Below are 25,534 nucleotides of genomic sequence, written 5' to 3' on the forward strand. Positions count from 1 at the left end.
ACACCTCTCAGCACACAGACCTCAGCACCCAGATCTCAGCACCCACACCTCTCAGCACACAGACCTCAGCACTCAGACCTTAGCTCCCACACCTCTCAGCACACAGACCTCAGCACCCAGACCTCTTAGCATCCAGACCTCAGCACCCAGACCTCTCATCACCCAGACCTCAGCACCCACACCTCTCAGCACACAGACCTCTCAGCACCCAGACCTCAGCACCCACACCTTTTAGCACACAGACCTCAGCATCCAGGCCTCAGCACCGAGACCTCAGCACCCACACCTCTCAGCACACAGACCTCAGCACCCAGATCTCAGCACCCAGACCTCGCGGCGCCCAAACCTCCCAGCACCCAGGCTTATCAGAACACAGACCTCTCAGCATCCAGACCTCTCAGTACCCAGACTTCTCAGAACACAGACCTTTCAGCACCCAGAACTCAGTACACAGACCTCTCAGCACAGACTTTTCAGCACCCAGACCTCAGCACCCAGACTTCTCAGCACCCAGACCTTAGCACCCAGACCTCTCAGCACACAGACCTCAGCACCCAGACCTCAGCACCCACACCTCTCAGTACACAGACCTCAGCACCCAGATCTCAGCACCGAGACCTTGCGGCGTCCAGACCTCTCAGCACCCAGGCCTCTCAGAACACAGACCTCAGCACCCAGTCCTCAGCATCCAGACCTCTCAGCACACAGACCTCAGCACACAGACCTCAGCACCCAGATCTCAGCACCCAGACCTCGCGGCGCCCAGACCTCTCAGCACCCAGGCCTCTCAGAACACAGACCTCTCAGCTTCCAGACCTCTCAGTACCCAGACTTCTCAGAACACAGACCTCTCAGCACCCAGAACTCAGTACACAGGCTTCTTAGCACAGACTTTTCAGCATCCAGACCTCTCAGCAACCAGACCTCAGCACCCACGCCTCTCAGCACACAGACCTCAGCACACAGACCACAGCACCCACAACTCTCAGCACACAGACCCCAGCACCCAGATCTCAGCACCCAGACCTCGTGGCGCCCAGACTTCTCAGCACCCAGGCCTCTCAGAACACAGATCTCTCAGCATCCAGACCTCTCAGTAGCCAGACTTCTCAGAACACAGACCTCTCAGCACCCAGAACTCAGTACACAGACCTCTCAGCACAGACTTTTCAGCACCCAGACCTCAGCTCCCAGACCTCTCAGCACCCAGACCTCAGCACCCAGACCTCAGCACCCAGACCTCTCTGCACCCAGACCTCAGCACACACACCTCTCAGTACACAGACCTCAGCACCCACACCTCAGCACCCACACCTCTCAGCACACAGACCTCAGCACCCAGACGTCAGCACCCACACCTCTCAGCACACAGACCTCAGCACACAGACCACAGCACCCACACCTCTCAGCACACAGACCTCAGCACCCAGACCTCAGCACCCACACCTCTCAGCACACAGACCTCAGCACCCAGACCTCAGCACTCACACCTCTCAGCACGCAGACCTCAGCACACAGACCTCAGCACCCACACCTCTCAGCATACAGACCTCAGCACCCAGACCTCGTGGCGCCCAGACCTCTCAGCACCCAGGCCTCTCAGAACACAGACCTCTCAGCATCCAGACCTCTCAGTACCCAGACTTCTCAGAACACAGACCTCTCAGCACCCAGAACTCAGTACACAGACCTCTCAGCACAGACTTTTCAGCACCCAGACCTCAGCACCCAGACCTCTCAGCATCCAAACCTCAGCACCCAGACCTCTCAGCACCCAGACCTCAGCACCCACACCTGTCAGCACACAGACCTCAGCACCCAGACCTCGCGGCGCCCACACCTCTCAGCACCCAGGCCTCTCAGAACACAGACCTCTCAGCACCCAGAACTCAGTACACAGACCTCTCAGCACAGACTTTTCAGCACCCAGACCTCTCAGCACACAGACCTCAGCACCCAGACCTCTCGGTGCCCAGACCTCTCAGCACATAGACTTCTCAGCACCAAGACCTCAGCACCCAGGCCTGTCAGAACACAGAACTCTCAGCACCCAGAACTCAGCACACAGACCTCTCAGCACCCAGAACTCAGCACCCAGACCTCAGCACCCAGAACTCAGCACACAGACCTCTCAGTACCCAGACCTGAGCACCCAGATGTCTGAGCACACAGCCCTCGGCACCCAGACCTCGGTTCCATAGCCAGAGGCCTGCCTGGCCCTGGCACTGTCCTCCAGCCCTGGAGCAATGCGGCTGGGTCTCCGTGGTCCAGAATGACCAAATGTCACACAATTCTCTAGGTCCCGGATACCCAATACTTTAGCTCCATGTTGTTCAAACTTTCAGGAACTGATGGGCTAAGCAGTTCGGGGGGAGGCCTGTGGAGCGGATACTGCGTCTGGAAACCGACCCTAATTTGGAGCCTCTGTTGTTTCCCGCTGGGGGTGGGGGTTGGCCAAGATCACCATCAGCTGCGCTCCCTCGGTCCGGCCGCCTCCAGCCCCGCCCCGGCCCCGGCCCCGGCAGCCCCCAGCCCGGTTCCAGGCCTTGGCTATGGCTGCCTCCGGCCCCCTCCCCAACCCGACTCCCCGCACCCAGACCCCAGCCCCAGCTCCGGCCCCGGTCCCCGCCACCCACGGCCGCACTCACCCGCTCCTCCTCCGCGCGGATATCCGGCATGGTGCTCAGGCAGAGGCCCACGGCCGTGACGGCCACGAAGGACACGGACACGCAGGCGAACAGCTTGCCCGCCAGCCCCGAGTGCGGGTTGTCCACCACGTCGCGCAGGCGCCGCCGGCCGCGCTGCAGCCGCCCCCGAGGCCCCAGGGTGGGCGCCGGGCTCCCCTGCGTCCCGAGCTCCGCCGGCCCCGCGCGCGCCTCGGCCGCTTCCTCCTCTCGGCGGCGCAGGCGGCGCAGGCAGCAGCGCTCCAGGCGCGCCTCGTCGATGCCCCAGTAGGCCAGCTCGTCGCGGAACGCCAGCGCGCACGGGCCCCGCAGCAGCCGCAGCTTCCCCGCGCGCAGCAGCGCCACGATGGCGCGGAAGGCGCACGGGCTGCGGTCGAAGAAGAACTCGTCGCGGCTTACGTCGTAGTCGTCGCACACGCGCAGCAGCTCGTCGTGGCCGCGGCAGGCGCGCAGGCGCTCCAGGCGCGCGAGGGGGCATCGGGCCAGCGCGGCCCAGGCCAGGCGCACGCGGCAGCCGCCCACGTTGATGATGACGTGCCGGGCGCGGGTCCCACCGCCGCCGCCGCCCGCGGAACAGGGCCATGGCTCCATGCGCCGGGCCGGACCGGACCGAGGGGCTCCCGCTGGGCTCCTGCAAAAGGAAAGGAGCGCGTTAGGGCCGCGAGGGCTGAGCTGGGGGAGCGCGTCCGCCCGCGGGGATCCAGGGGCCGGCCGGCAGCGAACCCTCGGAGGTGAGCTCTGAGACGCCTCCGCCCGCCCACTGGCCGCTCCTCCGCAGGCCCGACCCCTGCACCTGCCCCGCGTGGGGGACCCTCAGGAGTCCGGCGGACCCCGCCAGGTTGTGGACCCGCCTTGAGTTATCGCCAGGAGAACAGCTGGGTTCTCACACTACGGGTTTGGAACCAGGGGTGGAACGGAGCTTTCAGAAATCCACTCAAACTCCAAAGAGCCAGATGTTTCAGGGCGGACCCCACCGACCAGTGAGGACGCCGCGATGTCTGGCCGGAGAGACGCAGTCCCAGCTTAGTTTCCCACGGTGTGCCCTGCGAACTAACCACGTCGGAATCAGCCAGGGGACCTGCTGGAAAACGGCGCTCCTGGCTCTGTGAGGCGGAGAAACTGCAGAATATGGAGCTCCAAAAGTCCATCCCTACCTGAACACAATGAAAAACCTGGTAAAAACTGTCAAGAGTCAGCTTTTTTGGAACTCTGGAAACTAACCAAAAGCTTGCACCAGCTGTGGGGCACTGAGAAAGAACAGCTGAGTCTCGGTCACAATAATAAGCTTTGTCGCCATTTAACATACCCTGCTCCCCAGCGCCACGACAGCCTTGAAAGCAACAGCCTGCATTCCCACTACCAGTAGCAGCACTGGAAGGGGAAGCTACAGGCCTCATTCTTGAGGAATCGTAATTACTGTGGCTCCGTGGAAGGCTCTGCCTTCATCTCCGGTTTCTTGGAAGTCTGTCTGTGCAAAGGCAGCCACCTGGGGAGTGTGCGTCAAAAGCGTTGATGGGAAAGTGTTTTAGCCATTTGCTGCCTCAGGGTTATAGTTGGGACCACAGGTAGACAAAAAGCTGGGGATGAAAGGCTGGGGAATGAGTGATTTCGGAAATAAGGGCTTGATAAGGTTCTAAGAGCTCCCGGGAGTCTGGAATGCCACGCACATGCCGGGAAAATCCCGAGAAGGCCCTGAAGTCCCTCCTGGGACTGACCTTCAGATTCTGCGAGCAGGAGGTGATAAGACAGAGGCTTGACCAGCCTGGCTGAGTGCTGAAGGTGGCTCCAAGACACACAGCCCATCTGCAAAACCAAGTTTTAATTTTCATTCCAGACGTTTAATAATCTATGTTGTATCACTTGCTGCCCTCTAAGCTAATGGAACAGACATCAGTGGCCACATCAGACAAAGAAGATGAACTTTACAAATTTGGTTCACAAAAGTTAACAAACCACAGCAGCTACAGAAAATCCTGGGGAGAGGGGAGTCTGATTTCAACAACTGCCACTTATTAAAAATCTTGTTTTCAACAAAAAATTACAAGGCATGCAAAAAATACAAGAGTGTAGCTCATAGACAGGAAAAAGGAACTAAAACACAATATCTCTGAAGAAACACAGATATTGGACTCACTAGGCAAATACTTCACATAAGCTTGTTTAATATCTTCAAAGAGCTGGAGGAATTTGTGAGAACGATCTCTCACCAAATAGAGAACATCAATACAGAGACAGAAGTTATAAAAAAAAGTGATGGAAATTCTGGTGTTGAAAGACACTAGCTGAAATGAAAAGCTCATTAGAGGGTCTCAGCAGCAGCTATGAACACACTGAAGAAATAATCAGAGAAACTGAAGATGCATCATTTGATGGTATCCTATCCGATGAGCAGAAAGAAAACTGAACAGAGCCTAGGAGACCTGTGGGACCATCAGATGTACCAACTTTTGCAAGATGAGAGTCCTGAAAGGAAAGAGAGAACGGGGAAGAAAGAATACTTGAAGAAATATGGTTTTAAAAAACCCTCCAAATTTGATGAAAAACATCAATCTACACATGTAAGAAACTCAACAAACTCCAAGTAAGATAAATTCAAAGACATCCACACTGACGCACCACAAACTGTCTAAAGACAAAGACCCAGCACAGTGGCTTACGCCTGTAATCCCAGCACTTTGGGAGCCTGAGGTGGGTGGATCATCTGAGGTCAGGAGTTTGAGACTAGCCTGGCCAACATGGCAAAAACCTCTCTCTACTAAAAATACAAAAATTAGCCAGGTGTGGTGGCAGGTGTCTGTAGTCCCAGCTACTCAGGAGGCTGAGGCAGGGAGAATTGCCTGAACCTGGGAATGGAGGTTTCAGTGAGCCGAGATCACACGCCACTGCACTCCAGCCTGGGTAACAGAGTGAGACTCCATCTCAAAAAAAAAAAAAAAAAAAAAAAAAAAAAAAAAAAAAAGAGAAAAGAAAACAGAGGCAAAATCCTTCACAAAACAAGAGCAAAATAAATCCAGCTTCATATTAAAAGGTTTATACATGATGACCGTGTGATCATTTACCACAGAGATTTATCACAGGAATACAAAGGTGGCACAGTATGCAAAAATTAATATAATATGCATATTTATAGGGTGAAGGGAAAAAATCGTGATAATTTCAATAGATGCAGAAAAAGGATTTGACACAGTCTAACATCCTTTCATGATTAAACAAAAAACTCAGTAACTAGGACTAAAAGAGAACTTCCTCCACACGACAAAGTCCACGTAGGAAAAACTCACTGCTAACTTCATAGTCAACTGTGAAAGACTGGATTCTTTCCCCTAGGACCAGGAGCAAGACTGAAATGCCTGCTGTCATGAGTTCTACTTAACATTGTTCTGGAAATTCTAGTCAGAAAAATTAGGCAAGAAAAAGAAAGAAAAGGCATCCAGACTCAAAAGGAAAAAGTAAAACTATATTTTGAGATGACTTGTTCTTATGGTCTTATGTACAGAAAACCTTAAAGAACACACACACACACACACACCCCACTATGAGAATGGGTTCAGCAAAATTGCAAGACGTGAGATCAGTATAAAAAATCAGTTGTATTTCTATACAAAAGCAATGAATAACCAGAAAAGGAAGTTTTAAAAATTCCATTTATAAGAGCACCAGAAAGAATAAAATGCTTAGGAATAAATTTAACCAGGGAGTGGAAACTGAAATCTACACTGAAAACTGAAAACCACAAACATTGCAGGAAGAAATTTTGAGACTAAATAAATGAAAAGACATTCCATGCTCATGTATTAGAAGACCTAATATTGTTAAAATGGCATTCTTCCTTAAGTTGATCAACAGAGTCAATCCAATCCATATGAAAATCTCAGTAACTTTTTTGAAGACATTGACAAATTGAGCCTAAAATTCTATTGGAAATGCAAGGTAGCCAAAACAATCTTGACAAAGAACAAAGTTGGAGGGCTCAAACTTACTTGATATCATTTTATTACATGCCTCCACCTAAATCTTGAATATCGAAATGAGATATGTTCTTTTAAAAGTGTGTGGTACCTACCCCCAACCTTGTTGTTGCTTTCACCATGTTAGGTGCCTGCTCCCCCTTTGCATTCTGCCGTGACTGGAAGCTTCCCAAAACCTCCCCAGAAGCCAAGCAGACATTGGCACCAGGCTTTCTTCACAGCCTGCAGAGCCATGAGCGAATTAAACCTCTTTTCTTTATCAATTACGCAGTCTCAGGTATTCCTTTCTGGGAATGTGAACATGGACTAGTCCATTACTGCTTTCTCAAGCTAAGTCTAAAGCTACGGCAGTCGAGAGTGTAGGACTGGCGTAAAGAGAGACACAAACATCAATGGAGCAGAATCCAAAGTCCAGAAATGACCCATGAGTCCACCATCCGTTCATTTTTGACAAGGTCGTCAAAACTATTCAATGGAGAAATAATAGTGTCTCCAACAAACAGTTATCCACATATAAAAAAATAAAGTTGGACCCTGCTATCGTTTGGATGTTAGCCTCCAAATCTTATACTGGAATTTGATACCCAATGTCAGAGGTGGGGTCTAATGGGAGGGGTTTGGGTCATGGGGGCGGATCCCTCACGCATGGCTGGGTGGTATCTTCGTGGTAATGAGTGAGTTCTCGCTCTATGAGTTCACTCCAGAGTTGGCTGTTGAGCCCGCCTGGCACCCCAGCCCTTCCTTCCTCTGTCTCCGTGTGGTCTCCACACACAGCAGCTCCGTGCCATCTTCTGCCATGACTGGAGCTGCCTGTGGCCTTCCTCAGATGCAGATACCTGATCTTGAACTTTTCCAGACATCAGAATCATGAGTCAATTAAACCTTCTTTTAAAAATGAATTACCTGGCCTCAGGTATTCCTTTATAGCAACACTGAATGGACCAAGACAGGTGCCAACATCACACTATCTATAAAAACTAATTCAACCTACATCAAAGACCTTAATGTAAGAGCTAAAACTCCAAAACACACGTAGAAGAAAAGAGAGTGTACATCTTCATGACCGTGGATGAGACATTGATTTCTGAAACAGGATGCGAAAAGCACAAGGAACAAAAGAAAAAAGATAAATTGGACTTCATTCCAATGAAACTCTTGTATATCAAAGAACAGCACCAGGAAAATGAATGACAAGTAACAGTGGGAAAAAAAGAGCTGCAAGTCACATATCTGATAAGAGTCCAGTATCCAGGATGTTAGGAACTCTCGCAGCCCAGCAACAAATGACAACCCAAATGACACATGGGCAGAGGATTTGAACAGATATTTCTCCCAAGGAAATATGTGAATGGCTAATAAGCACATGAAAAGGTGATCAATATCGTTAGTCATTATGGAAACGTAAACTAAAACTACAAGATATCACTTCACATCCACTAGGGTAGTTATAATCAAACAAACGGAAAAAAAAAAAAACCCAACAAGTGTTGGAAAGATGTGGAAAAATTGGATCCCGGTACATTGCTGGTGGGAATATAAAATGTCACAGCCACAGTGGAAAACAGTCTGGCAGTTCCTCAAAATTTTAAACGTAGAGTTCTCGTGTGACCTGGAGACCCCACTCCGAGATATACACTCGAGAAATGAAAACCTGTGCTCACACAAAAACCTGTACATAAATGTTCACAGTGGCATCACTATAGTCGCCAAAAAGTGAAAAGAACCCAAATTCCATCAACTGATAAACAGAGAAGCAACATGTGGGCCTCCATACAGGAAAGTCATTCAGCCATAAACAGGAATCAAGTGCTGCTAATGCCACAGCGTGGATAACGCCTATGCTAAGGGAAAGAAGCCAGACAGAAAAGGTCACATAGAGTGGGAATCCGTTTATATAAAACGTCTGAGCCGGGCACGGTGGCTCACACCTGTCATCCCAGCATTTTGGGAGGCTGAGATGGGCGGATCACTTGAGGTCAGGAGTTTGAGAACAGCCTGGCCAACATGGCGAAACCCCGTCTCTACCAAAAATACAAAAATTAGCTGGCCGTGGTGGTGGGTGCCTGTAATCCTAGCTACTCACGAGGCTGAGGCAGGAGAATCGCTTGAACCCAGGAGGCAGAGGTTCCAGTGAGACAAGATCACGCCACTGTACTCCAGCCTGGGAAACAGAGTGGCACTGTCTCAAAAAATAAAATAAAATAAAATATAATGTCCATGATAAGGAAATTCACAGAGACAGAAAGCAGGTGAGGGGTTCCAGGGAATGGGAGGAGGGGCAAGGAGGAGTGACTGCTAATGGCTCAGAGTTTCTTTTGGGATGATGAAAAGTCCCGGAATTAGAGAGTGGTGATGGTTGTACAACATTGTTAATACACTAAAAACCACTGAATCATGCACGTAAAAATGGTAAATACAACGTTATGTGAATTTTATTTCAACTTATAAAAATCATTCTGAGTGAGTAGGCCTCGGGGGGAATCCAGTAACATGCAAGCCTCATCTCTGAGGTTCGAGAACCGCTGCCTTCGACCGTCAACATCAAGCCCTTTTTTTGGTTGTTGCCGACAACTGTATCCTTGAACCTCTGCCAAGTAAAGCTTAAATGCACCACTACGGCAACTCAGGAACCACAGAAGGGGCATGGTGTGTTTGCTCAGTGTAGCTCACAGACTGCCCACTTGACCCAAGCGTGTGATTCCCGAGATTTTAGGGGGAAAAAGTTAAATGAAAAGGAAAGAGGGAGGGAAAGACAGCCTAACAAAATGGCATTAGTTAGCTTGCCAGTAAGAGCTCAGCGCCCCCAGTGAAGAATTGCAGAAGTCGCTTCTGAATCGGAGAAAGCTCCTTGGACAGCTACTGCAATGGAGGCCAGGAGAGAAGCACTCAGCGATCACCAGGACCACGTGTGCTGTGACCTTCAGCGCCAAGTTCGCTGCATGAGAAGAGGGGGGATGTGGGCAGGATTCAAATGGTCGTGTGTGCCTCTATGCCCTAAGGCTCACTCAGTGAACGTGAGGTCTAAATCTCTGTGACAGACACCCCACGCCAAGGACATGGCCCGGAGCATAGATCTGAGGAACACAGACAAGTCCGACTCATCCAATACTGCACAGGGCTGTGGGGGGCGGCTGTGGGGGGCGGGCAGAGAGGTCCAAAAGCAGGAGAACTCCTCTGAGACGGAGGGCTGGCCCGGCAGAAGGGCCGGAGCAGGGGACCTGATTTTGTTCAAAAGCAATCGGCTACTTAGGTCATGGAAACCTGCTGCAGAGATTTCCCGAGCCCTACAAGTCAAGTGCTCTGGGGCATTAAAGGCTCTGAAAGTTCCAACCTGCTGGCCTCCCCAGGGTTCACAAGACAGAGCTTCCTAATGCGGCAGGAAGTTGTCTGAACGTGCTGCCTCAGAAACTGCCCAGAATGAGCAGCGGCTGTCCCAGTTTGTCGAAGAAGCCTAGAGTGCACACCCAGCTGCTGGAGCCCTTTGTGGCGCGGCAGATGGCCCTGTGAGCTCCCTTGTCCTCTGCGGTCCCAGGTGGGGCTCGGAAGGGGCCATGCCTGAGTTTGGGCTGCCTGTGAGACATGCCTTTGACAGGTGTGTGTCAACAGTCGCCAGCGTCTCAGCTTCACCATCAGCAGAAGGCACAAGGAAGACCCTCTCTCTGAAATGGAAAACAGAAATCCCAGTGCTACGTGAGGTTTCTTGCTCCATTCTGGCAGGTTCTGGGTTTACCTGGCTCTGTGAAGGTACAGGGTATTCTCTTTCAGGGAACTGGTGAAATCACAGCCCTGACCAGCGGCTTCGACCTGGAAAATGAACGTCCAGTTTCACCCTAAGGGACAGAGAGTCACCTGAGTTATTACTGCGGAGAACGGTGGCTTTGACACCCCACCCTCCAGTCCCCGCGGAGCACACACGTCAGGCTTGCGGGACAGGTTGACTTCCCTTGTAGCCAAAGCCATTGCACACTCCAAGTTTTTTGTAGGCAGGGATGAATCATTATTAAAATAACTGGATAGTCAGGTACAACCTGGAACTTCTGCTGTAAAAGGCTTTCTTCCTCCCAGAACATACATGTTAAAATATGGACATAAATTATATGCTAAAGTGTTCTAAAGCTAATTACTTAAGAGACCGCAAAGTTACTTCCGGAAGCTCTGGAGTTCCTCCCCATTCTCGGCAAAACGTCAGCAAAAGAAAGACTACAAACAGCTCAGAAGAAAAAATGGGCCAACTGACATAAAGTTCACATCAAGGGGGGAAAAGGCTTTCAACATATGAAAAATCATGCTCAATTTCATTCATAAGAGCAAAAATAAGCATCTTGAATTGCCACAAGGTATTAGAGTAGATCAACCAGTTTGACGACACAGTCTTGTCAAGAGTGTGGCGTCTGGTTCAGTGACGACAGAGGTGAGCGGGAACGGCCGTCACAGCACAAGGGCAGAGGCTGAACTGATCTAAGGAAAGCAGGGGCCATGCAGGGCCCCTCCACGGAGGATGATCGGGAAGGAAACCCACCAGCCAGTACCGGAAGGTTTCAAGACCTCTCTCTTGGCCAGGTGGAAAGCGATGCTGTGTGTCTACGACCCTAGCGTGCACAGTGGGGTGAGGGTGGAATTTTGGTGGGTGATACAGCCAAGAAATGATCACACACAGGTGGTGGCAGCGATACCCCTGAAGCTGACAGGACCAAGCAGAGAACCAGCCAAAGCCGCAGTTCCCAGCAGTGGGGGCAATTCTGCCCTGGGGCAGCCGGAAAGGTCTGCAGACACGTGTGATGGTCATGACTGCTGTGACTGGCGTCCAGTGGGTAGAAACCAGAGATACTGCCAATACCCTGCACAGGACGGGCCCCCAGAGCAAAGAATTATGCAGCCCAATGTCAGCAGGGCACTGGCCCGGAGGTGCTCTCAGTTCAAGCCTCGTGGGATTCCCACAGACAAAGCCCCAGCCAAGACGAACTGAAACTAAAATGACAAACCACACACAGCAAGAATCCAACGTGAGCACACAGCAGCACACACAGCCTCCTGGGAACTTTAGAAAACAGAATTATAAAAAATAATGAACGAAGGAAGTAAACACATGAGAGAAAAAAAGACATTACAAAAAGAAAACAAACAAACAAAAAACAATAACCAAAACAAACAAACAAAACCCAAGATAATCTAAATAAGAAACAAAACTAGAAATGAAAAAGTACAGTCAGTAGACAAGATTGAAAGTAGAAAGGTCTCGTGCTGAGGACCATCTCCCAGAGGCATCAGGGGTCCACAGGAGGCAAATAGGACAGAAAAGTCACACATGGAGGACAAAGTAAAATCACCAAAATTAGTTTACCAGGAAGCTCAGAAGAGGCAAAAATAAGCCAATGAAAGGCAATGTATAAAGACTTGGATTTTACCAGCCTTACGGAAGGCAGGAGGTCTGTCATTAAAGGCTCTTTGGGGAAGAGGAATCGTGCACCCCTGGACCCTCCAGGGAGACCTCTGTGACATTCACCTTTAAAATAAACGTAGCTGAGGAACTTGATGATGCTGAGCTTGGGAATTGGAAAGCTCTTGTGTTTCCTCATGCAAGTTTTGTGACAGCGCCCAGGCAGGACACGACCGCTGCTGCCCTCACGCAGGGGCTGGGGGCTCTGGTGAACGGGACTGGGACAGTGAGGCTCTGCCGGGCGGTGACGGAAGCAGAAGGTTCTGCTCCTCCTGCACACAGGCAGCCCCCTGCCTTCCTTCGGCGGCCAGTCCTGGACGCCTGAGCCCACGACCAGGAAACAGCCGCAGGTGCAGCCAGCGCTCCCCAGGGGCCTCCTGCAGGAGAACCAGGTTGGAACCGGGCAGGGCTACCCTGGACATGGGCCTGCTCCTTCCTCCCATGCATGGTGGATTCCAGAGGAAACCAGTCTGTGCTGTTTCGCAGGCTGGATGGATCCCAAGATTGGAAACCAGAGGGGGAAACCCCCTGAGTGCGGCTCTCCACCCTGAGGCCCACAGGGTGGGGCCAGCTGCCACTCAAGTAGTGCCTGCCTTGGGGTGATACCTGTCTCAGGCCCAGGAGGGAGCTGCATCTGTCCCTGGCCCGGGGCCATCTCCCCAGCACAGATGTTGAGGCTTTAGGCCTGGCCTGTAGTCCCACCCAGGCCTTCCGCCAGGGTCCCCGGGGATCACCCACAGCTAGGCGCTGCTGACACCGGCTGCCTGACATCTGGAAACTTCTGGCTCACTGCCGCCTCTGCTCTGAGCTTCCTGTCTGCTGCCTCCACAGCCCTAGCAGGTTCCCGCCTCCTCCTCTTGCCCTCTGTCCCCTGCTCAGCGACCAGGGGGCCTCCTAACACCACAGGCCACCCTCTGCTCAAAACACCAGAGCTCACCGCCCTAACTAGGCCGGTCTGTCCCGCCCGTCTTTGCTCCCCTCGGCACCCAGGCGAGCCCCGCCTCAGGCCTCAGCACAGCCGCTCCTCTGCCTGAACAGTTGCTCGGCGATGCCCACGGTGACCCCTCACGCTCGGCCTTTGCTCAAACCTGCCTTGTCAGACTCACCCGCGCCACTCGGTTCACGCTGAAGCCCAGGCCTACCTCACTTTGCTGCGTTCTTTTCTCCCCTAAAGGACTGAACGATTCGCGTGTTATTTTTACCCAGTGTTAGTTTCTGTCCACTCCCACTAGGATGTAAGTGTCTCGAGGACACGCCCACTGTCCGCTTTGCCCACGCTCGTATTCCTGGGAACGCTTCAGGGCCCACGCAGGTGACCAGGACGCATTGCCGCGGGGACACACGAGGGAAGGACCGGTCTCAGGCTGCCCGCATGTCCAGCACGCACGGAACATCCACGCGGTGCCGAGTCCTGCCCAGGGCCTGCTCCACGGGGGGAGTGGGGGGAACTGGTCTGCACTGACACAGGGAGCCCCAAAGAAATGACAAGCTAAGGCGGGAAGCTTTGGGCCCACGCGGACACTGCTTTGTAGCAGAAAGAACCCTGAACCGGCGGGAGGCCTGGACTTTAATTACGGCTCCGCCCCTGGTTGGCCGGGAAGCTGGAGAAGCCACTTCGTTCCCCATCGGTGGCTTCAACATCCAGCTCATCTCCAGAGGGCGGCCCACGCCCGGGCGCAGACGCTGGTGAGCCCCCATCCGCGTGGACAACGGGGATCTTCGAGGAATGCGACCATCACTGTCGGGGCGAAGCCCAAGTGGTCCCAGGCCCCTCAAAGGAGGCTGGAACTGGGCTTCTGGGGACCCCTGTACTGAGATGCTCCCTGCGAGTGCAGGGGCTGAGACCTAAGGGAACCTTCCCCTGCTTCTTTAATTAAAGTCGAAATCTCTTATGCACAATTAAATAGATTCTGACGGTGCGCGGGCTCTTTAGATACGCTTTGATATTACAGACACAAAGCAAAGATTAAGTTGAATACAGAACGTTCCTCATGGGGTCGAACTGTTCAGAGCAGGCATCGTTTGCGCTGCCGGAGATGACTGGCGCGTTGCTGGAAAGGACGATGCCCCCGCCACCTCTTCCCCGGGGCGGGCGCTTGGGAAATGGGGGGCGCTTCCCTGAAACAAGGTCATCGGAGGCGGGGGACCCTGCTGGCGGGACTGAAATGCACACACGGCGCTTGCCATCTCCCCAATTTCAGCCCCAACCCGAGTCGTCACAGGATGTCTCAGGAGCAGAGCTTCGGTGCAGCCAACAGTTAGAGCGAGCGCAGACGGAAGCAGGTGCGTGCCGCGGCCCGCACGGGCCAAACAGCCCTGGAAAACCGACTTAATTCTGCTAAGCCTCAGATTCTGCATCTATAAAACGAAAATAAATCGTAATAGAATAGCACCTGTCTTACAAGGCTGTTGTGAGGATTGACAGCCAAATGTGGATGCCTAGAACAGTCCTGGTGCCTAAGTGCTCACACGTGTACGTGCACACACACACTCATATACACACACACATGCACATTCACACACGTTAACACACATTCACACACACATTCACACACTCACACATGCATATTCACACAGGCATACACATTCACACATGCACAAAACACACACACATTCACACACATGCACTTTCACACATACACATTCACACATGCACAAAACACACACATTAACACATTCACACATGCACACACATTTACACACACATGCACATTCACACACACATTAACATACATTCATACACACATTCACACACTCATGCATATTCACACAGGCACAAAACACACACACATTCACACACACATTCACACATACATTCACACACATTCACATAAGCATACACATTCACACATGCACAAAGCATGCATATTAACACACTCACATTCACACATGCACACACACACACATGCACATTCACACACATTCACACACATTCACATGCTCACACATGCATACACATTCACACACATTCGCTCACACTTGCACACTGCACATTCACACACACACACAATCACACACCCACACATGCACACACATGGTGTAGCCTGAAAAGGCTATCAGGTCACTTCCTTGAGATGAAGGGTGGTATCTGCAGTGTCTGCTCTTACTGGTTTAGTATCAGGTGCATCTTCTGAGTGTCACAGGCATTTGAACCAGAGTGACTCCATCTTGACTGAGGGCTGGAAAATGAGGCTGGGACTTGCTGGGCTGACTCCCAGGAAGCTAGGTATTCCTAGACTCTAGATGCTTATGGTTAAGGGAATAGATTGATAACGTTTACTAAACAGACCCAGACTTAGGAGTGTCCTGATAACCCCGATATCTTGAAAACAGAAGCGTTCCCAATTTTGCTTTAAAGATGATAATATTGATTCTTGCAAAATATACTAATAAAGAAAATTATCTGTTATCACAAACCCTTGTAGCAGAACAATCTCCCTACGATCTTTTTTTTATCTTATATATTAAAAAGCATTGTACCTAGGGTGGACGCGTTCCTACTCTTACTCTTGGGAACGTCCTGCTGTGTGTATGGAGCAGCTGCCAATTCACCTTTACTTTCTTAATAAACTTGCTTTTGCTGCACACAGCAGACGCGCCCTGAATTCCTTCTTGCCTGAGATCCAAGAACCCTCTCTGGGGTCTGGATTGGGACCCATTTCCGGTAACATGAGGACTCCATGGATGTTCGGCACAGGAGCTGGAACCGCAGGCTCCGTCTACTCTGTGCAGCCACCTGGTCTTGAACCACCTCCAGCACCTGCCCCCGTGGGTACAAAAGCAACGTGCGTTCGAGTTCTTACTGAGCCATGATCTCTCCTAGTTTTATACAAAGAAACTCACAGAAAAGGATTTACACTATGAAGGCTGTATGTTTAGTAATTTAAGAAGAAACGCATCATAGCTAAAAAATGTCTGCAGATTGTCTTACTGTGAAAACCCAAAGAAAGGCAGAGAGGCCAAAACGTGTTCTCAAAAAGACAAATGGGAAAGGAAACAGCAACAGAACTGAGGGGAAGGAAGAGAAGGCTCAAATTTAAAAATGAAGATCAGAAAAGAGAATAACCTCAGATCCGGTAGAGAAGAGAACGTCATGAGAAAACACTCTTAATGGCTTCATGCCAATAAAGGCAATAAAACGTGGAGTACTAGAATTGACTTAAGAAACAGGAACTCTGAATAAATACAAAATTGTTAAAGAAACTGAAATAGTAATTACAAATCTATTTTTCTTCCAAAAATCAAACTCAAATGACTTTGTCAAGAGTTCTACCAGATATTCAAGGAATAGAATAATCCCAATTTTATACAAACTTCAACCACCTCTGCGTGGAGAGGGAGGAAGACATGATGAGAGAGAGGGAGGGGCTTCGGCTGTCTGGGTGAAGTTTATGTTTATGTCCATGTATCCACGTATGTGTGCACGTGTGTGCTGGGTACATGGATGACGGCAGCGGGAAGGAGGAAGGTCAGGAGAGCCAGGACCAGCGACGGCGGCAGGTTTGCACACGGCCCTGCCAGCCCTTTAGGTGCGTGGGACACTCCTCCCATGGCCAGGTGGGGTCCCAGGTCCCTCCCAACAAGGCTGGGTGGGGTCTCGGGTCCCTCCCATTGAACCACAGCAGATGTCTCACTGTGTGATTATGTGGGGGGTCTCCGAGAGGCTGGGCCTTCCACAAGCTCCTGCTCCCAGGACACCTAGGGCGGCCGACAATCAGCATCAGCCCACAGCCATGCAAGAACAAGACTCCGGCGGCCCCAGCCTCTGCTCTGCCTCCGGCCAAGGCCCAGACTCCACGCAGCAGAGAAAGCGTCTGCCCTGGGCCCTGAGAAATCCCGACCCTCAGAAACCAGGACAGCTAAGAAACAACGGTTGTCTTGACTACTGCGCTTGGTGTAACCTGCTGCCAGAGCAGAGGCTCCTACGCTGACACAGGGGAAGGCGAGGAGGGGAGGCAGGTGCGGCCTGTCCAGATGCGGCTCCTGCACTTGGACGTCCTTGCTCTGGATGAGGTCGGACGCACCTGCCCAAGCACAGGGCAGAAGATGTGGTCAGCTGGGGGTGATGGGTCCCATCTTCTGAGCCAGGAGGGGCACCTGTGCCCCCCAGAAGCTCAGCGCTGGGAGGGCAGGTTGTGTGTGATTTTGTTTTCTGCTGTGTCTTCTTCCCCGGGACGTCGCTTGCGCATAGTCAGCACTCAGTGAGAACATTAGGATTCGGAATAAAAGAATCAGGGGTTAAGGACAGGACTATGCTCGGAGGCCCCTCTGGGGAGGCTGTGGGGGTTGAAGGGTCCAGGCTGCGAGGTCCAGGCTCCCTCTAAGGGAGGCTGACTGAAGACAGGATGGGGCTGGCAGAGGGGCTGGGTGTGGAGGTGGGGCTTGGTGTGCAGAGCGGCCGAGCGGCCTGTGTGGGAGGGAGAACTTGGGCCCAGGCCTCTCCTATGTCCGCACGGCTCCCGTGTCCAGGAAGCACTCATTATCCACGGCTCTTTTACTTTGTTGATTCAACAAACACAGAGAACTTCACAGGCACCAGGCTGTCATTAACCCCTAACAGCCTATGCCGTGGGTACGAGCGCCCCATGCGGACCGAGGCACAGAGGTTGGAAGGCACCTGCCCGAGGCCACTCCTCAGGGATAAGCCTCTTCCAGCCGGGCAGTCTGGCTTCGCCGGGAATGCTGCGGCCTCTGGGGAACGGATGCTCCCGGAGGCAGGCATGGCTAGAGGATGCTTTTTCAGCGAAATACACAGAACAGTCCAGCTGTGCCCCAGCGTGTGGGCCACAGTCCCTGCCTCCTTCCTTCCCCCACATGGCCACTGCCCAAAGGCAGAGCTGTGGGTTCCACAGCGTCCCCGGAAGCTTGTTCCCTCCTCTTCCATTTTTTGGAAAAGATAACATAGATTGGTGTTAATTCTTCCTTAGGTGTTTACTCAGAGGTTTAGTTGTTTAGATGTTCTCCAGTGAAACCATCTGGGCCTGGAGATTTCTTTTTCAGGAATTTTTGATTTACAAATTCAAGTTTGTTAACAGTTACAGGACTATTCCTATGACCCATTTCACACTGGGTGAGTTGTGGTCGTGTGTATTTTCCAAGGAGTCGGTCCAGTGGATCTGGGCTTTCAAATGTGCATGTGGAGTTGTTGGCAGTGTTCGCTCCCTTCTCACACTTCTTAGGTCTGCAGGGTATGCAGTTATGTCCTCTGTTTTGTTCCTGATGTGGGTAACGTGTGTCTTCTCTCTTCTTAATTTTGTCGAGCTTGCCAGGAATTATTTATTTATTTGCGCATTTAGAGTCAGGGTCTTGCACGGTCCTCCAGGCTGGAGTGCAGTGGCATGATCATGGCTCACTGCAGCCTTGACCTGGGCTCAAGTGATCCTCTCGCGTCAGCCTCCCAAGTAGCTGGGACTAGTGGCATGCACCGACACATTCTGCTAATTTATTTTTAAATTTATATTTTTGTAGAGGTGGGGTCTTGTCCAGGCTGGTGTTGGATTCCTGACTCAGATGATCCTCCTGACTTGGCCTCTCAAAGTGCTGGGGTTACAGGTGTGAGCCACTGCATCTGGCCAAGTTTATTCTATCGATCCTTTCAAAGAGTCAGCTCTTTGTTTCACTGGTTTTTCCTATTGTTCCACTGGGCTAAGCACCGTTGATTTCTGGTCTTCATTGTTTCATTCCTTCTACTTGCTTTGCTCTTCCTTTCCTAAGTACTGGAGGTGGGACCTGAGATTGTACATTGAGGCTTTTCCTTTTTTCTAATGTAATTTCCCTCTTGACACTGTATAGCTTTGTCTCACAAATTTTGATATGTTGTGTATATATTTTCATTCTGTTCAGTGTATGTTTTTATTTCCCTTAAGACTTCCTCTTTAGGCCAGGCGAGGTGGCTCATGCCTGTAATCCCAACACTTTGAAAGGCTGAAGTGGGAGGATCACTTGGGCCCAGGAGTTCAAGACCAGACTGGGCAACATAGGGAGATCCCATCTCTACAAAAAATTTAACAATTAGTTGGGCATGGTGGTGCACACCTTTGGTCTCAGCTACTCAGGAGGCTGAGGTGGGAGGATTGCTAGAGCCCAGGAGGTCAAGGCTGCAATGAACCACGATCGCATCATTGCAATCCAGCCTGGGTGACTGAGAGAGAGACAGTCTCAGGAAAGAAAAAAAAAACCTGTTTGATCCAAGGATTATTTAGAAGTATGATTTAAATTTCCAAGTGTTTGAAGATTATTCTATTACTGATTTCCAGTTTTATTCCATTATGGTCAGAGAACCACACTGAGAACACTTGTATGATTTCAGTTCTTTTAAATTCATTGAGATTTGTTTTATGGTATACTTTTGATATGGTTGGGCTCCGTGTCCCCACCTAAATCTCATCTCGATCTGTAATTGCCACATGTCAAGGGAACGACCTGGTGGGAGGTGACTGGATTGTGGGGGCGGTTCCCCCGCTGTTCTGTGATAGAGAGTGCTCATGAGATCTGTTGGCTTAAAAGTGAGGCACTTTCCCTTCACTCATTCTCTCTTTCTCCTGCCACCATGTGAAGAAGGTCTTGCTTCTCCTTCACCTTCTGCCATGACTGTAAGTTTCCTGAGGCCTCCCCAGCCATGTGGAACCGTGGGTCAATTAAACCTTTTTTCTTCATAAATTATCCAGTCTCAGGTAGTTCTGTATAGCAGTGTGAAAATGTACTAATGCAAAAAATTGGTACCTGGAGTGGGGCACTGCTACAAAGATACTTGAAAATGTGGATGCGACTTTGGAACTGGGTAAACGGCAGAGGTTGGAACAGTTTGGAGGGTTCAGAAGACGACGAAAAGATGTGGGGAAGTTTGGAACATCCTAGAGACTTGTTGAATGGTTTTGACCAAAATGCTGATAGTGATATGGACAATGAAGTCCAGGCTGAGGTGGTCTCAGATGGAGATGAGGAACTTATTATGAACTGGAGTAGGGTCACTCTTGCTATACTTTCACAAAGAGACTAGTGGCATTTTGCCCCTGCCGTAGAGATCTGTGGACCTTTTAACTTGAGAGAGATGATTTTTCTCTCAAGGAGAATCTCTAGTAGGGTGAAGCAGAGGGGAAATGTGGGGTTGGAGCCCCACAGAGAGTCCCCACTCTATGGGAACTGCTTAGTGGAGCTGTGAGAAGAGGGCCACTGTCCTCCAGACCCCAGAATGGTAGATCCACCAACAGCTTGCACCATGTGCCTGGAAAAGCCACTGTCACTCAAAGCCAGGCTGTGAAAACAGCCATGGGGGCTGTGTCCTGCAAAACCACAGGGGCAGAGCTGCCCAAGGCCATGGGACCCCCCTTCTTGCATCAGTGTGACCTGGATATGAGACAGGGAGTCAAAGGAGATCATCTCAGAGCTTTAAGATTTAATGACTGACCTGCTGGGTTTTGGATTTGCAGAGGCCCATTGGCCACAGGGAAGCAGAGGCTGACCAGCATGAAGCAGAGACCCACTGGCGTAGAGAGGCAGAGATGGACCAGTGTGAGGCAGAGACCCACCAGTGTAGAGAGGCAGAGATGGACCAGCATGAAGCAGAGACCCACTGGCGTAGAGAGGCAGAGATGGACCAGTGTGAGGCAGAGACCCACCAGTGTAGAGAGGCAGAGATGGACCAGCATGAAGCAGAGACCCACTGGCGTAGAGAGGCAGAGATGGACCAGTGTGAGGCAGAGACCCACCAGTGTAGAGAGGCAGAGATGGACCAGCATGAAGCAGAGACCCACTGGCATAGAGAGGCAGAGATGGACCAGTGTGAGGCAGAGACCCACCAGCCGTAGGGAGGCAGAGGCTGACCAGCTACTTGAGTCACTTCAAGTAAAAAAAATCATCTAAGAAACGGACCACGAATGATGCAACAGTGGAGGGGCGGGTACTTGGCCACCAGGGAGTGACACGTGCAGGTACACACACAGACACATGCACACACAAGACACACACACATAGACACATGCATTCACATGACACATACAGACACATGTACACACACATGCAGCCACATCCACACACACACACACAGACACATGCATACACAGACACACATGCAGACACATGTACACACAGACACATTATACAAACATGCACACATAGACACCCACACACAGACATGCGCACACATCATGGACACGTTACACACATGCACACAAATTCCTGTAGACACACACACATATATGCACACACAGACACACACAGACACAGACACATGAACACATCATAGACATTACACACATCCACACAGACACATGCAGACACATGCACATATAGACATACACACACACGCAGACACACAGACGCACACACGCAGAGACATGCACACATAAACACGTTACACACACCACACATTCATGTAGACAGACACATGCACACACTCATGCACATGCAGACACACACTCGCACACACACAGACACATGCACACTTGTATACAGATGCACACAAACATGCACACACTGAGACACACAGATGCATGCACACTAAGACACACACACCTGCACACACAGACTCATGCACACACTGTCACAGGCAGACACACAATGATGCAGTGTGCGCACCCATACACACATGCATGCACGCCATGTCTTTAAGTATTCCTACATGTCTGTATGTCTAAGAGTTTTAAGAATATTATGTTGGGTGCGGTGGCTCAGGCCTGTAATCCCAGCACTTTGGGAGGCCAAGGCGACCGGATCACATGAGGTCATGAGTTCAAGACCAGATTGGCCAACATGGTGAAACCCCGGCACTACAAAAGATACAAAGAATTAGCCGGGTGTGTTGGTGTGCGCCTGTAATCCCAGCTTCTTGGGAGTCTGAGGCATGAGAATTGCTTGAATGGGGGAGGCAGAGGTTGCAGTGAGCCGAGATCGCGCCACTGCACTCCAGCCAGGGCGACAGAGGGAGACTACATCTCAAAAAAAAAAAAAGAAAAGAAAAAGAATATTACGTTCCAGTATAATTCTAACTGCTAATTCTGTTTAAACATATAGGTAAAAGGATTATAATTGGTACATTGTTAAAACCGTTTTTGTCTCTGAAGTATTTACATCAGTATTTTTGCTGTGGAGCCACATGGAGAGACTTGGGTCCAGCCCACCAAGCTGCATTTCCAGAGCTGCGGCACTGGGTGGGCGGGTAGTGAGCCGGGTTCCAGGGCCTGCATTCAGAGGAAGCGAAATCCAGAGGGGAGGGTGTGAGTCCCCGCTCTTCTCCCTGCGCTTCCCACTCCATCCTGAACCCCTCCTCTGCTGGCCTCTCAGACACCGGGACTCCAGGGCCTCTCCCATACCCTCCTTCCTCCATGAACACAAGCTGCTGGAGGTCCTAAAATTTCCCGAAACCACAAGTTTGAGAGCCGCTGTGCTAAACTACCGAGTCCCCAGGCCCTGCCCCGCTGGTGGGGCCGGAATCTGGCTGGGGTCAGATGACCTCTCCTACCTAAGACACCATCTCACCTGGAACTCTGACCAAGGAACAGAACTCTGACACTGCCAGGGAAAACAAAAGGAGGCTTGGTTTGAAACCCTCATGGTTTCCTGTAGGGATCCCACCCACACCTCCTGCCCTGGGGGCTCTGGGGTAGACACAGGACGGCTGAGGCCTGGAGAGTGTCGCTGGGCTGGCCCTAGCCCCGGCTCCACGACCATGCTGGGGGTATGTACTAAGTTTCAGTATCTGGGAGTCTCCAGCCTGTCCCCAGAGGGAGGCTTGAGGCCGTCACCATCCCACAGAGGAGCAATAGAGGCCGGGGCAGACCCTGCATCGCTGGGAGTGCTGCATCCTCACAGGCACCAAGCAGCAAAGCTCAGCATCCTGAACAGAAAGCAGGCAAAAACGAAGCCGAATCTCCCATGAACTGTAATTAAAGTTTTACATTTTAATAATTAGAATTTTTAGTTGGTAATTTCTTTTTCAGATCGATTTCATCAAACAAGTGATTAATCACTCCCACACCTTGTTTCACTGAACGTAACACGCCGAATTTAACCTTCCATGAGGAGCTGCTCACTCAGTACTTTTGCGTCCGGAATTGGTGGGTTCTTGGTCTCACTGACGTCAAGAATGAAGCCGCGGACACTCGCGGTGAGTGTTACACTTCTTAAAGATGGTATGTCCGGACCATCTTGTTCCTTCAGACGTGCAGATGTGTCTGGAGCTTCTTCCTTCTGGTGGGTTCGTGGTCTCGCTGACAGGAGTGAAGCTGTGGACCCTTGTGGTGAGTGTTCCAGCTCCTAAAGGCAGCGCATCTGGAGTTGTTCGTTCTTCCTGGTGGGTTCGTGGTCTCGCTGGCTTCAGGAGTGAAGCTGCAGACCTTTGCCCTGAGTGTTACAGCTCATAAAGGCAGCGTGGACCCAAAGAGTGAGCAGCAGCAAGATTTATTGCAAAGAGCGAAAGAACCAAGCTTCCACACTGCATAACGGGACTTTTGTTGCTGCTGGCTGGCTCAGGTAGCCTCTTTTATTTCCTTATCTGGCCCCACCCACATCCTGCTGATTGGTCCATTTTACAGAGAGCTGATTGGTCCATTTTACAGAGAGCCGATTGGACTGTTTTGACAGGGTGCTGATTGGTGCATTTACAATCCCTGAGCTAGACACAGAGTCCTAGACAGAAAAGTTCTCCAAGTCTCCACTAGGTTAGCTAGGTACAGAGTACGAATTGGTATATTTGCAAACCTTGAGCTAGATACAGAGTGCTGATTGGTGTGTTTACAATCCTCTAGCTAGACACAGAGTGCTAGACAGAAAAGTTCTCCAAGTCCCCACTAGGCTCAGGAGCCAAGCTGGCTTCACTTAGTGGATCCTGCACCCGGGCTGCAGGCGGAGCTGCCTGCCAGTCCCAAGCAGTGTCTGCACTCCTCAGCCCTTAGATAGTCGAGGTGGGGCTCGGACATGGCAGGCTGCAGGTCCTGAGCCCTGCCCCACGGGGAGGCAGCTGAAGCTCAGGGAGAATTGGAGCGCAGTGCATGTGGGTCGGCAGTGCTGGGGGACCAGGCAGCTGCTGGCCTGGGTGCTAGGCCCCTCACTGTCCTGGGCTGGCCGCTCCATGTGCAGAGCCTGCTGGAACTCACGCCCCCACCCGCCGGAACTCACGCTGGCTGGCGAGCACCGCACGCAGCCCTGGTTCCCTCCCATGCCTCTCCCTCCACACCTCCCCGCAAGCAGAAGGAAGCAGCTCCAGCCTAGGCCAGCCCAGAGAGGGGCTCCCACAGTGCCATGGCAGGCTGAAGGGCTCCTCAAGTGCTGCCAAAGTGGACACTGAGGCCAAAGAGGTGCTGAGAGCGAGGGCTGCTAGCACGTTGTCACCTCTTACTTTCACTGAACGTAGTGACATAACACGCCAAATTTAACTTTCCGTGAGGAGCTGCTCATTCACCGAACGTAATGACGTAACATGCTGAATTTAACCTTCCCGGAGGAGCTGCTCGCTCAGTTGTGAAACTTCGTGTGGTGGCGTTCGCTGGGCAGGCCTGGGAATGGAGCAGAACAGATGCCGTACCTGGAGCCCCTGGAGCCTGGCTCTGGAGGGGACTCCACACACCTGCTTTCCCTGCAGCTCCACACACCTGCTTTCCCTGCCTCAGAAAGGAGTGGGACCCGCCTTCCCAGAGCCAGGCCCTCTGTCCCCGTTTGACACGACCCTTCTCCCAGGGAGGCCTCGCGCCCCAGATCACAGTTTCAGTTCAACTACCCGCATTCCCGGCCTTGCCAACAGCCACAGAGCCTCCTGGCCCTTCCTGTTGCCCACAACGCGGTGGCCTCCGCCTCCTCCTCCTCCAGGATCAGGGCGGCCTGCAGGCCACAGGCCCTGACACCAAGAGCTTCCTTTCAAGCTGCAGCCTCTGCCCAGGCCCACATCTCGATGGGGGTCATGCCCTGGACACAGCGTTTCAAAGAAAGGGCAGGTCCCAGAGCAGCCGAGAGGGCAACAGGTGCCCACGCTCCCACCTCCTGTCCACGGGCAGAAGCATAAAGAAACTTCCGGAAGGAAGGCCACCGACAGGCTGACAGTGCAAGGTCAGGTCAGGTGATTTTTACTTTCTTCTTTCTGTCCTTCTCCTGTATTTTCCCCCAAACGATACAGGTAATTTTAGTAACTGGAAAAAGGAATAAAACGATTCTAATTGTAGGGGGAAAATCACATCTGACAGGTTTTTACAGAAAGAAACTGAAGCCCTATGAAATGACAGCGTGATTGATCTATCTTTGTATTAATCCTTATTGACACTTCATCTCCTGAAGCTTGTGGCCCATCAGTCACGTTGACGTTCACCGACAGGGACTTGGTAAAACCTCCTGGTTTCTGAGCCTCCTCGCTGAAGGGAGCTTCTGTAACTCTCAGGCATTAAAGCTATTTTTATGGAGAGGCAGCTCGTCAGCTAACAGCAGAAAAGGACAGGAAAGATGTTTTTATGGACCCAGAC

At 51.5% G+C, this 25,534-nt stretch overlaps 1 protein-coding gene across 1 annotated transcript in view; it reads right to left on the reverse strand.

The window, feature by feature from the left end:
- The window catches only part of KCNG2 (potassium voltage-gated channel modifier subfamily G member 2), a 97,763-nt gene that overhangs the window by 47,507 nt on the left and 24,722 nt on the right, over nt 1-25,534 (reverse strand). The window contains exon 2 of the mRNA XM_008013702.3: nt 2,649-3,315. Within this exon, the coding sequence (XP_008011893.3) occupies nt 2,649-3,275 (627 nt within the window). The 5' untranslated portion in view covers nt 3,276-3,315. The remainder of the gene's footprint in view (nt 1-2,648; nt 3,316-25,534) is intronic.

This window comes from Chlorocebus sabaeus, chromosome 18 (genome assembly GCF_047675955.1).
Source record: "Chlorocebus sabaeus isolate Y175 chromosome 18, mChlSab1.0.hap1, whole genome shotgun sequence".
NCBI classification, from domain to species: Eukaryota; Metazoa; Chordata; class Mammalia; order Primates; family Cercopithecidae; genus Chlorocebus; species Chlorocebus sabaeus.